The sequence below is a fragment of the Idiotropiscis lumnitzeri genome, chromosome 13, assembly GCF_059441095.1.
Source record: "Idiotropiscis lumnitzeri isolate Australia: NSW breed Sydney's pygmy pipehorse chromosome 13, RoL_Ilum_1.0, whole genome shotgun sequence".
Classification (NCBI taxonomy): Eukaryota; Metazoa; Chordata; class Actinopteri; order Syngnathiformes; family Syngnathidae; genus Idiotropiscis; species Idiotropiscis lumnitzeri.
In genome coordinates, this window is record NC_142403.1 from 20,073,682 (window position 1) to 20,087,462 (window position 13,781).

Sequence of the window (13,781 nt, forward strand, 5' to 3'; positions counted from 1 at the left end):
TGATTTATTTATTGATTTATGTATTTGGTCCAGTGTCTCCACGGCTTAATTTTACGAGCTCAGTCTCCGCTCACGTTTTTGAACGTCACACCTCATGGCTCGTTAAAAATAATTGACATAGCGTCGATTTTTTTCCCCTGTAATGTTATGTTGTGTGGTGCGTCCATCTGGAACTGAAAACCAGTCCTCGTCGATGAAATGTTCGCTGCAGACGCACTGGTGCACATCGGGGGCTCCACGAAACTTGCATAGTTACCTAACATGCGCGTTCCTTGAATATTCTGAAAGTTATAAAAATGAATAAAGTAATTAATTAATAAATCATGTGCGTTTTTCCAAGATTAACTAATTACCGATCAAGCTACACATAGAAAATGAATGAAAGCTTTCATTACGAAGAAGGGTAACAGTAGCATGTAACGCGTTGATTCTCACTCAGGATTTCTGTTATTTTAATGACCCTAAGCCTAACCCTTCATGAAATATGTTCTATTATGTGTGATTGTAAAGGGTTGACGAAAAAGAAAACCTAGCAAACCTGCTTTCCCCTTCTCTGTGGTTGCGGTTGGTTTGCCAACATCTGCGCTGCAGTACCGCCCCAGATCGACGGGAAGCAGTGTGATAAACTCCCTCCACACCTTCCTCTCATCCTGTGACACGTTATTTACTGCGCATGCGCACTGGCCAACTTCCTTTTCTCCCGTGCAGCGGAGTCAATTCCCAGTCTTTGGCTCCGGGCTCCTTCGTAAGGAGGCCACAAAGACTGCAAAATGGTTTGTAATCCTCCCAATATGTCTCTCCCTGCGTTCCTAAGACATGCATCTTGTTCTTGGCGGCGATTGTTATGTAAAAACACGCAGCTGTGTGAATGATGAACGTGGATTGTGACCCGAGTGCTCGCTAGCCGGCTCTACCTCAACGTGGCCTATTGACTGTACTTACAAACGCACGACTTCCTGTCGCATATAAACTCAATTCACTGTCAGTAATGACACCTGTTCTGTTTGAAAACTTCCAACCGTCGTTGACAAAAAACACCTGGCGTGTCATTTCACCTGCGAGCTTGGTTAGCATGTTGCTAACGCTCTTCGTTCACTTCCAATGTGGCTAAGTGCTAATTAGGCAGCAAAAGTGACAGCCCGTCAAGTCTACGCTGAATCACTAATGATGGTATTTTCTGACTTTTAGACATATTTTTGCAGCATTCAATTGACTTCTAGTATGTTCTCCCTTGCAGGGTTTCGTTAAAGTAGTAAAAAATAAGTCCTACTTCAAGAGGTATCAGGTCAAGTTCCGTAGGAGGAGAGGTACGTTATCACGCTCACTTATTTGATTTACAAGCACATTTACTGAAGTAAAAATCTCACATCCTTGTGTTTCTAGAGGGTAAGACTGACTACTTTGCCCGTAAGCGCCTTGTTGTGCAAGATAAGAACAAGTACAACACACCCAAGTACCGCATGATCGTCCGCTTCACCAACCGGGACATCATCTGCCAGGTGGGTTTGCAGTGCTTCATTGGATTTGCCCGGGAGCTGGCGGCATTTATATCACATGCTTTGTCGCAGATCGCCTACGCCAAGATCGAAGGGGACGTGATTGTGTGTGCGGCGTACTCGCATGAGCTGCCCAAGTACGGCGTCACTGTGGGTTTGACGAACTACGCGGCGGCCTACTGCACCGGTCTACTGCTAGCCCGCAGGGTATGTATCGCGGCATTGCTCGTGAAGCGACGATACCTGGTCCACCGAGTATGTATGCTACAGTTGTGTGGTTGATTCAAACATCTGGCTTGTCCCTCCCCCGCTCTCTCCATGTTTCACTCGAGTCATTAAAGGGACGGATTACTGCCAAACATGGTTCGGAGTGTCACAATAATGACTTTGAAATTATTAATTCTAGTTTTGTGGCACACAATTTTGCTGACCAATTTTTGTGGTAATTTTGGCCAAGTTAGCCAATTTTTATTCCCCCGGCCTTAATGTATATCTTCTCGTGATCTTAAATGTCTGCTAACTTTCTCTTCCTCCTCCAGCTCCTGAACAAGTTTGGTTTGGACAAGGTCTACGCCGGCCAGTTGGACGTGAATGGCGAAGAGTTCAACGTGGAGAGCATTGACGGGCAGCCGGGCGCCTTCACCTGCTACCTGGATGCCGGCCTGGCTCGCACCACCACCGGCAACAAGGTGTTCGGGGCCCTCAAGGGCGCTGTGGACGGAGGCCTCAGCATCCCCCACAGGTCAGCTGATCCAGTATGATGAAAGGAGACAAAAAAATTGAAGACGGCGTTAATATTTTTAACATCAGATGTTGGGGTTGGGATCCCAGAGAGGTGTTTGACAATATTTGACTTGTTTAGTTGCGTACTGCATGGCATCAAAAAGCACCAGTGTTCTGAAAAAAATCTGTAATTTATCTGAAAGGTCACTGCATCCACTCATAGCATAACACATTTTTTCCCCTTATAATTTGAATCGTGTGTGCGTGTGAGAATTGCCGTGTGTTCTACTCTCTAAGACGCAGTGGTTGAGAAAAGGTGCCAAATGCCACTGTTTGAAATTTCGTTGAAGTGTCTCTCAACACGATGTAACGCAAGGTAAATTGTTTGGAAAAGAGAGGGAAGCTCACTATTGTCCAAATATAGGGTGGAAATTCAGGAATATTTTACAAGATCTTTGAGTGTACTGGATAATGAATTGTCATTTCTGTTGCGCAGATGTGCTTGTTTGATGTAGAAATGGTTATTGATGTGGCGATAAGGTTGGCTAGCAGGTCGTCAGTGCGTGCAAAGTGACCCAGTTGACATTTTGTTAACTCATGTGCTGATTAGTGCTGCGACTAACAGATATTTCAATAAGCAATCTGTCCATTATTTTTTTCGATTACTTGAGGAATCAGATAAAATGCTTTTGCGTTCCATCCCTTTAGTCAATCAGAGGACATTGTTTCAAATTGACAATGCAGTAAATGTACAAATCAATTAGGATTCCGTTTGGTTTGTACTTGGTACATGTCAAAGTACAATCATATTTTACAGTATAAGAATATTTATTCTTGATGTTGAAATTATCATGATTTAGACTCCTAAATTAAACATGGGCTCTAAATGGTTGTCAAATTACATTAAAAAAGGCTTTTGTAAATTTACTCCATTTTATTTTAAGTGGCTGCATGAAATTAAATGTGGATCCAGGTATCTTTTCTTAGGTAGGCTATACATGTACTTCAAAAATGTGTCTAGAACTACATGGTTCTAGTTTGTGCAGCCACTTGATGGAATCAAATTGCTTAAATTCAACAGTTTTTTTGTGTGCGATTTTTTAAAATTAATTTGGCAATTGATTAATTATCGATTAATTGCATTTACGGAGAAAGTTATTTTCCCCAAACATTTCAAATAATACATTTTAAAGCTCTACAATAGTTTTGCTCACTGTTATACAGTCAGAATCATAAATGCTTGCTTTTGCCGCTCTTGAGGTGGTGATTACATTTTGCAGTCCTTTCAACATGTTGCAACACCCATTCGCTTTATCCTTCTCATTCTCTGGTTCAGCTCGAGTCATTTTCTTTTGTCATGTAAATGTGTACGTTGAGGTGTATCTTATAGTACTAGCTCAAATAACATCTGTTTCAGTTCAGCTGCTCGCGTTTCTGCTACTTCGAAGTAGCCTAACACCTTTTTTTTTTACTTCTGGGTAATCATCTGAAGGCAATTTAGGGGAGGGCTAAAATTACTCATGTAATTACGCTACCTGTGTCAGCGCTCAGTCCCCAACACAGTACACGTCTGGCTAATTCTATTTTGTGATTACTTCAATGACCTGTAAACAAATTCAAAGTGTTTGCCATGAAAAGTGATAGTGGTTCTCAACTTTGTAATATAATTTTTTTCTTACTTTGCCACTCGCTCAGCACCAAGCGCTTCCCGGGCTACGACACAGAGAGCAAAGAGTTCAACGCCGAGATCCACCGTAGGCACATCCTGGGCATCAACGTGTCAGAGTACATGAGCTTGCTGATGCAGGACGACGAGGAGACCTACAAGAAGCAGTTCTCGCGCTTCATCAAGAACGGCGTCAACCCCGAATCGGCGAGTGCTACGCTAACGCAAAGCCGCTCACGGCCGCGCTGGAACTTTTGGTCCGATTTTTAAGTTCATCCATTATATGCGTGTCTTTCAGATTGAGGAAATGTACAAAAAAGCTCACGCCGCCATTCGTGAGAAACCGGTCCATGAAAAGAAGCCTCCCAGAGAGGTCAAGAAGAAGAGGTGAGCGCACGCTGTTGCTTTTATGCCACATAGACTCAGTTGCAAGATAAAGTCGTAAAGAGTTCAGCTAACGTTCAAAGATCAAAACTTGGACGATGAACATAAATATAATTACATAAGTGAAAGCCAAGAACACTTTTTGGTCTGTCCTGGTCATTGTTTTGAGATTCCAGACGGACTGACATTGCTTTTCTTGCCGTGCTAATGCTAATGCGGTTTTTCCTCGAAAGGTGGAACCGTGCCAAGCTGTCTCTGGCCCAGAGGAAAGACCGCGTCGCCCAGAAGAAGGCCAGCTTCCTCCGGGCTCAGCAAAAGGAAGAAGCGGAGTGAGGCCTCACTCTGCATTGCTCCTATGCCAGAATTTTGTTCTAATAAATCTATGGAAAAAGATCACACCTCTTCTCTTGTTTTAATGCCCACCTTTGCAACATTTCATGTATTTGGATCCCCCAAAAGTCACACTGGTTCAACTAAGATTTCTGCAAATCTCATCTGCCCTTTATAAAAACGTTTATATAAATGCATATGTCATCCAAAGGTGTGGGAGGTTACTTTCAAACATCCAAAAAGTGCACTGGGTTCACTGATGCCTTTAAATCCCTCCGAAAGCGCATTTGTGAAAATGCAAACACTAAATCTCAAATTGTGCAGGGTAAAGAAAGAAACAATTCCGTGGCGTGTGTTGGTTAGGTTTGACACATTCAATATGGCGGCCCTGCTGACGTGTATTAGGAAAAGGCCAACCAAACAATGGCGCTTAGCTGAGTCAAACCACCCGGCTGAAGCATCACATGCAAGCTAGAGGTGACACTCACTTTGGTCGCCAGGGGGCCACATTGAGTTTGTTTTGACTTGTCAAACAATTATTTGATTCGAATTTGTAATTTTACAAGTGTGGCAGCATTAAGATCCAAATGACTTATTACAAATTTGAATTGAACAAAATGTGTATTTCATCAGTTTAATTTCAACTCTCATTGTGAAATTTTGGTTTCAATTTCGTCCCATGTGAAATGCAAATTGCGCAATAGTATGATACCATAACTGCTGGTCGGCCTTTATTCTTACGTCCTGTATGTCAGTGTAGAAAAACTATCGTGACATTCCATTACGAATCATTGATTTGAAAAGATGATTTAAGAACACACAACGTACGCACTGGTACCGACGGTCATTTGGGAGCCAAACGTTTTTCAGGCTCCACCGCTGCAGTACAATTGCATTTTCGCCGAGTCAGCAAGGCATAATTCAGCCTAAATGTGGAGCACGCCCGGGCTTTGCACAATGTGCACTAAATTAACTCCTTGGCGCTTTGTTGTTTGCTGTGACATTATTATAGGCTGCCTTTGGCATCTCGACCCTGAGTCGCTCGAATCTTATCTCTTTCATTAGCGGCCAGCTTCTTACAGTTTGGCCGCGCCTGGCTTTGAGAAGGGAAAAGAATAGCACATTATTTTCCCTCAACTGGAAAGGTGAAATAAGCGAGGAAGTCAAAGACACGACTTGGTGGCTGTTGCAGTTGAAATAAATGTTACTCATTTCCCATAAGGCCTTTCCTTCTCTTCCCTCGGGGAGGGCCGATATATGCATGCAACCACTATTAGCCAGCAATCAGCCCTTTGTTGCCTCGGGCTGGCTTATTAAATCTTATTAGAAAAAAGCCTAATCTTGATAGCACTGTAAGTACAAAAGCTTTTGGTCCTGGTGGTATAAAGCTCAGTTGTTCTTTGATACTTAAAACGCACGCTTGTCAACCAGAATTACACATAAAGGCCCGCCACGCTTGTTTGTTTTTCTTAGAATTCAAGAGTGATCACAGATTTGGAAGCAAATTTTGCAGTGAATAAAGAGCAGTAGTGAGCAACATGTTGGACATTTCGGTACACTAGTCGAACAACTTGGGCGTGCTCGTAGGTCAATGTGTTATTATCGTTATGTGCTACTATTCGTGACTTTATAAACTTGTATTTGTAACATCCATTAGTGCTTCACTAGTATAATTTGTGTGGTGTGCAGATGTCAAGTCTTTTATTTGTATATCCAACTCCAGAGGAGTAACGTAAAACTTGAACAAAGTCGCGGGCCAGCAATTATTTTTTTTAAAAGCAATTTGAATGCAGATTTTTTAATTGACATTTTTAATTATAATTGTTTTTATTAATGCAATATGTTTATTTTTTAAATTACTATTATCATTTTGAATGTTATTATTATCATATAGAATGTAAAATATATATAAATATATACAAATATAATTACAATGTGGGCCAACTTTGGGCCGCAGGCCAGAGTTTGACACCAATGCTGTCTTATTCGTGTGGATGTACTAGTACCCGGAGCTGGAACTCAAATAATCGGAAATAAATGCACAATTGGGTTTCCATACGTGTAAGTGTCATTGTGGAGGTCAAGCAGGAAAAAAAAACAAAAAAATACAACATGTAGGTTGGGGCCTTTGTCTGAGCAGAGGTAAAAGGAGGGGGATGCAGTGTGGAAATATGAGATGAGGAGGTGTGCTGGGGTCTCCTGCCAGCTCCCATGAGATCACATGTGACAGAGGAGCGCCACCTCCCAATAAATCTGCTGCTTTATGGCGCCTCCGTCCGTCCTCCCTCTTGCTCAATAGCTCCCAAAAGGGATCCGAAGAAATTCTGATTGCCTGGTGTGCTGTAGACCCAAAGTGAGTTTTGACACTTAGTAGGCGAGACGCTCGTACTTTCAATTGCATCTTTTTTTTCCGTCTATTTTTCCCGAAGGGGAAATGTAAAAGCAGCGAGACAGTTTTACAGGTTGGAAACACATCCACACACTAGATAAAACAGGTTGTAATTTCATAAAGAGTGAGGAACAAGAGCAAGGATAATCTCGTCCAATCGGACTTTGCTTTGTTGTTTTGCTGTTTTCATTTTGTTTTCGCGCGTCGTCTTTTGCCGTCAAATGTGTTTTGAACAATGCGTTGAAACAATGAACATAATATTCGTTTATCGTGCATTTTGATATTTCTTTTTACATTGTATAAGCAAGACTGAATTTCGAGTTATCTTTGGTATCATCAAATGGATGTCCCTGAAATCCAGCAAGATCCCCCTTAAAATGATCCATAATCTATGATCGAAGACAGACATGCTCCATATTTTTTTGGGGGGGGGCTGATACGAGAAGGTGATGTGTATGCCCCTCCCCCTCCTATTCAGGTGGATGCAAGGGGGCGTCGCCCCGTCGGCCCCTCCCACAGCACGTACCTTAGTTAACATGCCACTGAAATACAAAAAACAAAACAGCGACACAAATCCAAATTGAAACATGTTGTTTGTAAACAAAAATTGAAGTCTGTCTTAATCTCACATGGAAAACAAATCAGATTTTTTTTCAAGAATTTTATAGAAAAGATGACTGTGGATTTCATCTTCAATTTCTGCCAAATCATACAAAAAACAAATTCGCTTCTCCCCCGGCACAATTTTGATAGTATGAGAAAGGACACTATACATATAATATCAATCCAAATGTATGTATATTTGAGCGATTAAACGGAATGAAAAACAAGTTGACACATGGTGACATAATTTAGTTCACGCCTTTTCGACAAAGCTCTGGCGCCTGCTTCGCGTGCACCTCGGAATTCAACCTATTCCTTTTTTGAGCGCATGATACGCTCAATACTAAAGGGTTTTAAACGAGAAATCTATTAACCGTTGATTTTCCAAACGATTAAGAGTTGTGAGTCTTGTTAACAGACAAGCAGTTAGAGACGATACAGTTTGGCCGATTTCATGTTGTTGAAGCGCTGTGTCCCGGATAAAACCTTGATATTCCCAGTGTCTCTGAACGCCACACAACTCCCTCCCTTCTCAGTGTTTGCAGGTCCAACAGAACAGAACAGAACAGAACAGAACACGACAAGCGACAAGCATGGCGCTTGCTAGACGCGCTCGGACTTGTCTTCGCTCGTCTCTCATCTTCGTTTAACTTCTAAAACGGCTCCAACCTCAACGTGGACGCGCCAGACTACAGATTCAAACCTCCACGAGACATAATAGAAGTCTTTTTCGATTTTTCTGAGAGGAAGAGGAAGAGGAGGGGGGTAATACTACGACTACTACTAGTAGTAATAGTTGTGGGAAGCTTGCTAACTAGTAACGCTAGCCACCACAACCGGCTGAGAAAGGACACAAGAGGTTGACGAAGAGGTAAGAAAAGTGTGGAAATTGGCTTGGATTTTCTTGTGATTTCTGTTCAATTCGCCCTTTATAGGAACATTTGGAGTGGTTTAAAACTTGCCACTAAGTTACCGCTCGCTGCCTTAAATGACTTGAATCTAGTTTTACTTTACTAGTAGCAACGTCGCCCAATTCAGTTGGAACATATTTACAAAGGAAAACAACAACAAATTCAACAAGGAAAGAGAGTCCAGTTGCCTCGATTCAACCTTTGCTGATTATCAGAACCAGGATAGCTGAGAAGCTACGCAGCTATCATGACTCCCCCCCCCCCACGCACACAATTTTTAGTAATCAAATAGTTTGTTTGTTTTTTTTCTAAATTGATATTGTGACAGTAAGATCACAAAATGACTCGCGGAATTATGCAATTAGGTTAATTATGCTTTTGTAAATTGTATTGTTGCATGTGCATGACATTTAATATTATTATGCAATCTGTAAAAACAAATTACAGTTAACTCATTCACTGCCAGTCTTTTCATAGCCAACCTCATATTGCTGGCGTAAACTCTTTTTATTCATTAGAGAGAACATTTTCTTTCTATTTTCCCATTCTATTATTACCAGCAGAAAGCAGAACAGTGACTTTTACAATATTGTTTTTATTTTATGAATCTGCCAACTATAAAACAAGAAAGAGAAAGGGATTTTGATAACAAAATAATTTATTTACGGCTTGAGACATGCAGACTCACCCATCAAACCCATCGTCAGTGTTTTTTTTTTATATGGCACTTCATATATTATTTTTTTCCCACGATCGTGACTTACGCTTTGCACTACCTACCGCGACACATACCATTCTGTTAGATAACCATCCTGTTGACGTTTCACTCCTTCATAATCAACGTGACAAGCCGAGGTACACCTACTAATCTTTATCATCTACTCAAAAGCTGTGCTGATCTCAAATCCAAAATAAACAAACGAACCTGAATTTCACAGGCAAGATGGGAGAAACCCTCTTGGCTCATTTTGTTGAATAATCCGAATGATCTTTGTTGGACAAGAATGTCAAAAACACAGATAACTTTTGACACCATTACAAAATACGCATTTATGACATATGTAGTACACACATTTACAATGTAAAATATGCAGAGGTGCAGTAGTGATGATCAAATTAAATTGAACTGTGCAAATTTGTTCCCCAAATAATTGTAGTAATTGCCCAATTAATTTTTTCAACTTTTTATCAAATCAATACAAAACACCAACTTAGCAGTGTTTTTCTTCCTGTATGAACTCGCTCAAATATGAGGTTAACAAAACAATGCAGCAGCATTATAAAGCATAACGCTGGACTTTTCCTCCTCCCTCTTTGTATGAAGTTCTATACTGTTGGTGAGGTTATGCGGTGAACTTGTTGGGGGAGATGAGATGCAGGCTGAAATATCCTCTGGTGATGTCACATTGCACCGGCCTTACTACACTACAGTAGTTAGTCGCAACGTCCTCGCATGACGCAGCCAATCACGTCAAATGGCTGCACTCTGTGGCTGAATTAATAGGCAATATTCGAGCAATACTAGAAAAAAAAGTCATTTCTGTCAAAATTACATATCAGCAAATGATCTGAAATGTCTCTTATTAACCCCATTTTTGTTTCATCTCATTTTTGTCACAAAATCTTTGACCAGGGGTGTGTAGAATTTTTATGGAAGAGTTTTTTTTTTAATGACACAAAATAATTTATTTGTGGACCCATATGCTAGGGCTCATGGACTCCAGCGGGTCCTGTACTGCTGTTTTAGAACCATTGCTTTACAATATAAAGCTGATTCATTAAGCCATTCATTTATTACATATCTTGTTTATAGAAAGGCGGCATATCCCGTCACTGGCTAATTGTGTCACAATTCCGCCATCAGAGCACAAGCGGGATCACAAGTCGCAGGTGCTTCTATCCGCTTTGCGGCAAATTAGATTAAACGTGAACTTTAAGCACCTGTGAGTTACTCTAATCAGGCTTCAGGCTATGGTTGAGCTTTTAGGTGCTGTTATTCTGCTCCCGTGGGACTAAAATGATCTTTCTACCAATTCATGCATGTGTGCGTTTGGCTCATGACTAAATCAGAATTTATATATATATGTATATGTATGTATGTGTGTATGCGTGTGTGTGAGCAGTTTACATAATTACATATCCTGAAAACATGAAAAAAATTGAAGTGAAAACGCCACAGATTTGTTTGCACTATTGTCGTAATCGGATTTACGACTTACTGAGTGACTGCATGTGTTCGCCACAAACCACACTTGTTTGGTAGAAATTGGGGAAGTCGTTGTGAACGTTGAAAAGACTTTAAGTCAAAGTCTTAAAGTAGATTTCAAAACAAAGCAGCATTACATATTAATTCATGTTCATTTGACTTTATTTTAGCGTAGACCGATCCTGTAAGACCAAAACTTTGATCTATGATAAATCTGATATTGTTCATTAAGTCATAGATTTATTTATTGCTTGGGTTTGTTAAAAAATACAGGAAGGTGGACTTTGAAAAAAAATCTTATGATATTGCGATTGTGAAATTTAGCAGAAAAAAATTGCATCGCTATACTTGAACCATATGTGATTGTTCTGCACGCATCCCGTGACCTGGTTCTCGGTTCTGTTGATTAATCTGCACGTGTTGACCCTCTTTTGCAGTTCATGCACCGGCCATGGCCGTAACCGAGGCATGGCAGTGACGTGACACGAGTGGCGTGAGCGTCATGTTTTTCTGCTGAAACGACGAAGCCGAAGCGCTCGCAACCATGGACGAGTCGGTGCTGTTGGACCTCCTGGAGTGTCCCGTTTGCCTGGAGCGTCTAGACGCGTCGGCCAAGGTTCTGCCTTGTCAGCACACTTTCTGCCGACGCTGCCTACAGGGCATCGTGGGCTCCCGCTGTGAGCTGCGCTGCCCGGAGTGCCGCACGCTGGTGGAGTGCGGCGTGGACGAGCTGCCCAGCAACATCCTGTTGGTGCGCCTCCTGGATGGGATCAAGCAGAGGCCGCGCAGAGCCACGCCCGGGGCCGCCAATGGCACCGCCGGAGCAGTGGCTCGGGTGCACGGCGGCGGAACCCGCAGCGACCAGGGGGCACCTGGAGCCCAACCCCAGCGGGCTCAGGCCAAGAGCAATCTTGTCCGGGTGAGTCTTTTCACTCAAGTCTGTCGTAAGGCCTGGTCGATTTTAGCTCTTGTAAAATTGGCAAAACATTTCAAGTCATTTTTCATGCTTTCTTTTTTTTCATTCATTCATTCAACTGTAATCATCTGTCGGTCAGTCAAAGTGAAGCAGGCTTCAATCCGTAAACGTCAAACGTCTGCCAGTCTGTCAATCTTCAATCCATTAAAAAAAAAAAAATAATAATAATAATTTGATGTCAACGCTAAATGGAGTGCATTTATTATTATATATCGTCTTCAATGAAGCTTGTTTTTAGAAGTGAGATGACCCCCGGAGTACTCGGAGATAACCCTCGCAAGCAAAAAGCAGAAAATGCAAACGCCACACAGGAAGCCTGGCGCTGATATCCGAACCCGAACCGCAAAACCGGGAGGCAGAAGTGCAAAGCACATGTCCACCATGCCACCCCGAGCTGAAACAATACAGCGCAAATCTGCATGGATTAAAAGCGGCACGTTGCATTACCGCCGCTAATCTTCGCCGCGGATTAACTGCCATCAGAGGGAAATGGAAAGCAGCCGGTTGACTAACGGACGTGAGTGAGATCGGTTAATAATTTAACACACGAGCTTTACTGCTCTCCGCACCAGCCAACGGTTTTCCCGATAATGAGATTTTGCCTGCGTTCACACGTTTTATTTTTTTTCCTGTTCGTCTTGAGCACCTGAGATCCTTTCAACGAAGCTGTTTGTCAATGTACTTGAGCGATTCGGGGTGGTGCGCTCGTGTTATCTTCACTTGTAAAGTTCACTTGGTGAAACTGAAACATTCTTGGAAGCCTTTGTGAGAATTACTCAACTGGATAAAAGATTAGATTTTTTTTTGCATCTCAATCAACAAAATATGATTTGCAGAAGTCTTCCAAGATATTCTGGTGTTGAGATTTGCCAGAGTCTGACGAGATATGCTTAAAACGTGGACTCACAATTGAGACTGAGTCAGAAATCGCTTCTGCTCACCAGATTGTTTTTGAGGAGTTATGAGATTCCAACATTCCCTTTTCCTGAGTAATATATCTTTATCCGGTTTTCGCTTAGTGCTACGAGTCAAAGTTCAGAGTCAGCAATTTGAAAGTAATGAATTGCGTTATGAATTGATTGACGTGTAATTGGTGGCTTGGTGATGAAGTGCTGCCTCCACAAGTGAAAATACAACACATGCTTTTTTAAAAAAAAAAATTCTCTTAATGGGGGCACCTCGCTGTCATTTCTCACTTTTTTAAATCCGCAAGAAATGTAAAATAAATCCACGTACGTCCTAATCTGACCATTTGTTTGTAGGTCATCTGTCTCATGTGTCACGCCATATGATGAAAGCAAAATTGTGGAAGTTTGATCGATTGTTCACCAGCACTTAAACCATACCGGAGATGGTTGGGAATCGTACTCTGGGTTTTTGGTCTGCACTCAAGTTCTATTAGCTGCTTAAAAAGAAAAAGAGGACAGACCAAAGGATGTTCGTATGATAACACCCTCAATTCTTGGTGTCAGTTTGAACTTCTTAACTTCTTTAACTTGTCTAAGACAGAAAAAGAAAAAGGCAAAAAAATTGAAGGGCCCCTTGTTGTGAGTAGCTATGACCTGCTCCAAAAAATGGGAGGATAGAGTTGATGAAAAGATGTCAAGGCCTTGTGTAAAATCATCAGAATGTCAACAGGCTGATAATGGATCGCCCCGGCTGGAGATCAGAGGCCCTCCTGTAAATTGCTACTGGGCGACCCGCCTTGCTGGCTACGGTATTGCTCTATTCATTTGTGCTCCTTTCAAAGCTTGTTTGGGCTTTTGGGAATTTCCCTTGGCTCTGTGAAGCCCGGTCTCAGTGGACCTTTCTTACGCTTTCAGGGTGTGTTGACATTTGACACGTCATTTGGTCCGGTTAAAAAAAACTACAGTGCGATTTGTCTGATTATGCGGTTTGTTTGATGAATTGTGAATCGTTCAGTTGTTCATGAAAATTCAATTTTATTTTATTTCATGTTTATTTATCCAAGTAAGAAAATTCTCGTATGGTGCGATTTTCTGCAATTTACATCTCATCCGATTAGTCAACTAATTATGGCTGCTGTTGGTGACTAGTCGACTACCTGGTATCAAACAGGAGGGTAAAACTAAGGAA

General features: G+C 41.7%; 2 protein-coding genes across 2 annotated transcripts in view; both read left to right on the top strand.

Annotated features, from left to right (window-relative positions):
- Positions 1-658: 658 nt before the first annotated feature.
- On the top strand, positions 659-4,662 carry rpl5b (ribosomal protein L5b). The gene is given in 9 exon segments (XM_088312386.1): positions 659-754; positions 756-773; positions 1,238-1,307; positions 1,384-1,499; positions 1,569-1,703; positions 2,036-2,238; positions 3,915-4,092; positions 4,184-4,272; positions 4,503-4,662. Coding segments are annotated over 9 exon segments (990 nt in total). The 5' UTR covers positions 659-673; the 3' UTR covers positions 4,603-4,662.
- A 3,463-nt stretch (positions 4,663-8,125) lies between these two features.
- The window catches only part of sh3rf1 (SH3 domain containing ring finger 1), a 31,138-nt gene continuing 25,482 nt past the window's right edge, over positions 8,126-13,781 (top strand). Inside the window, exons 1-2 of the mRNA XM_088312380.1 lie at positions 8,126-8,462; positions 11,146-11,627. Coding sequence (XP_088168506.1) covers positions 11,253-11,627 — 375 coding nt within the window. The 5' untranslated portion in view covers positions 8,126-8,462; positions 11,146-11,252. The remainder of the gene's footprint in view (positions 8,463-11,145; positions 11,628-13,781) is intronic.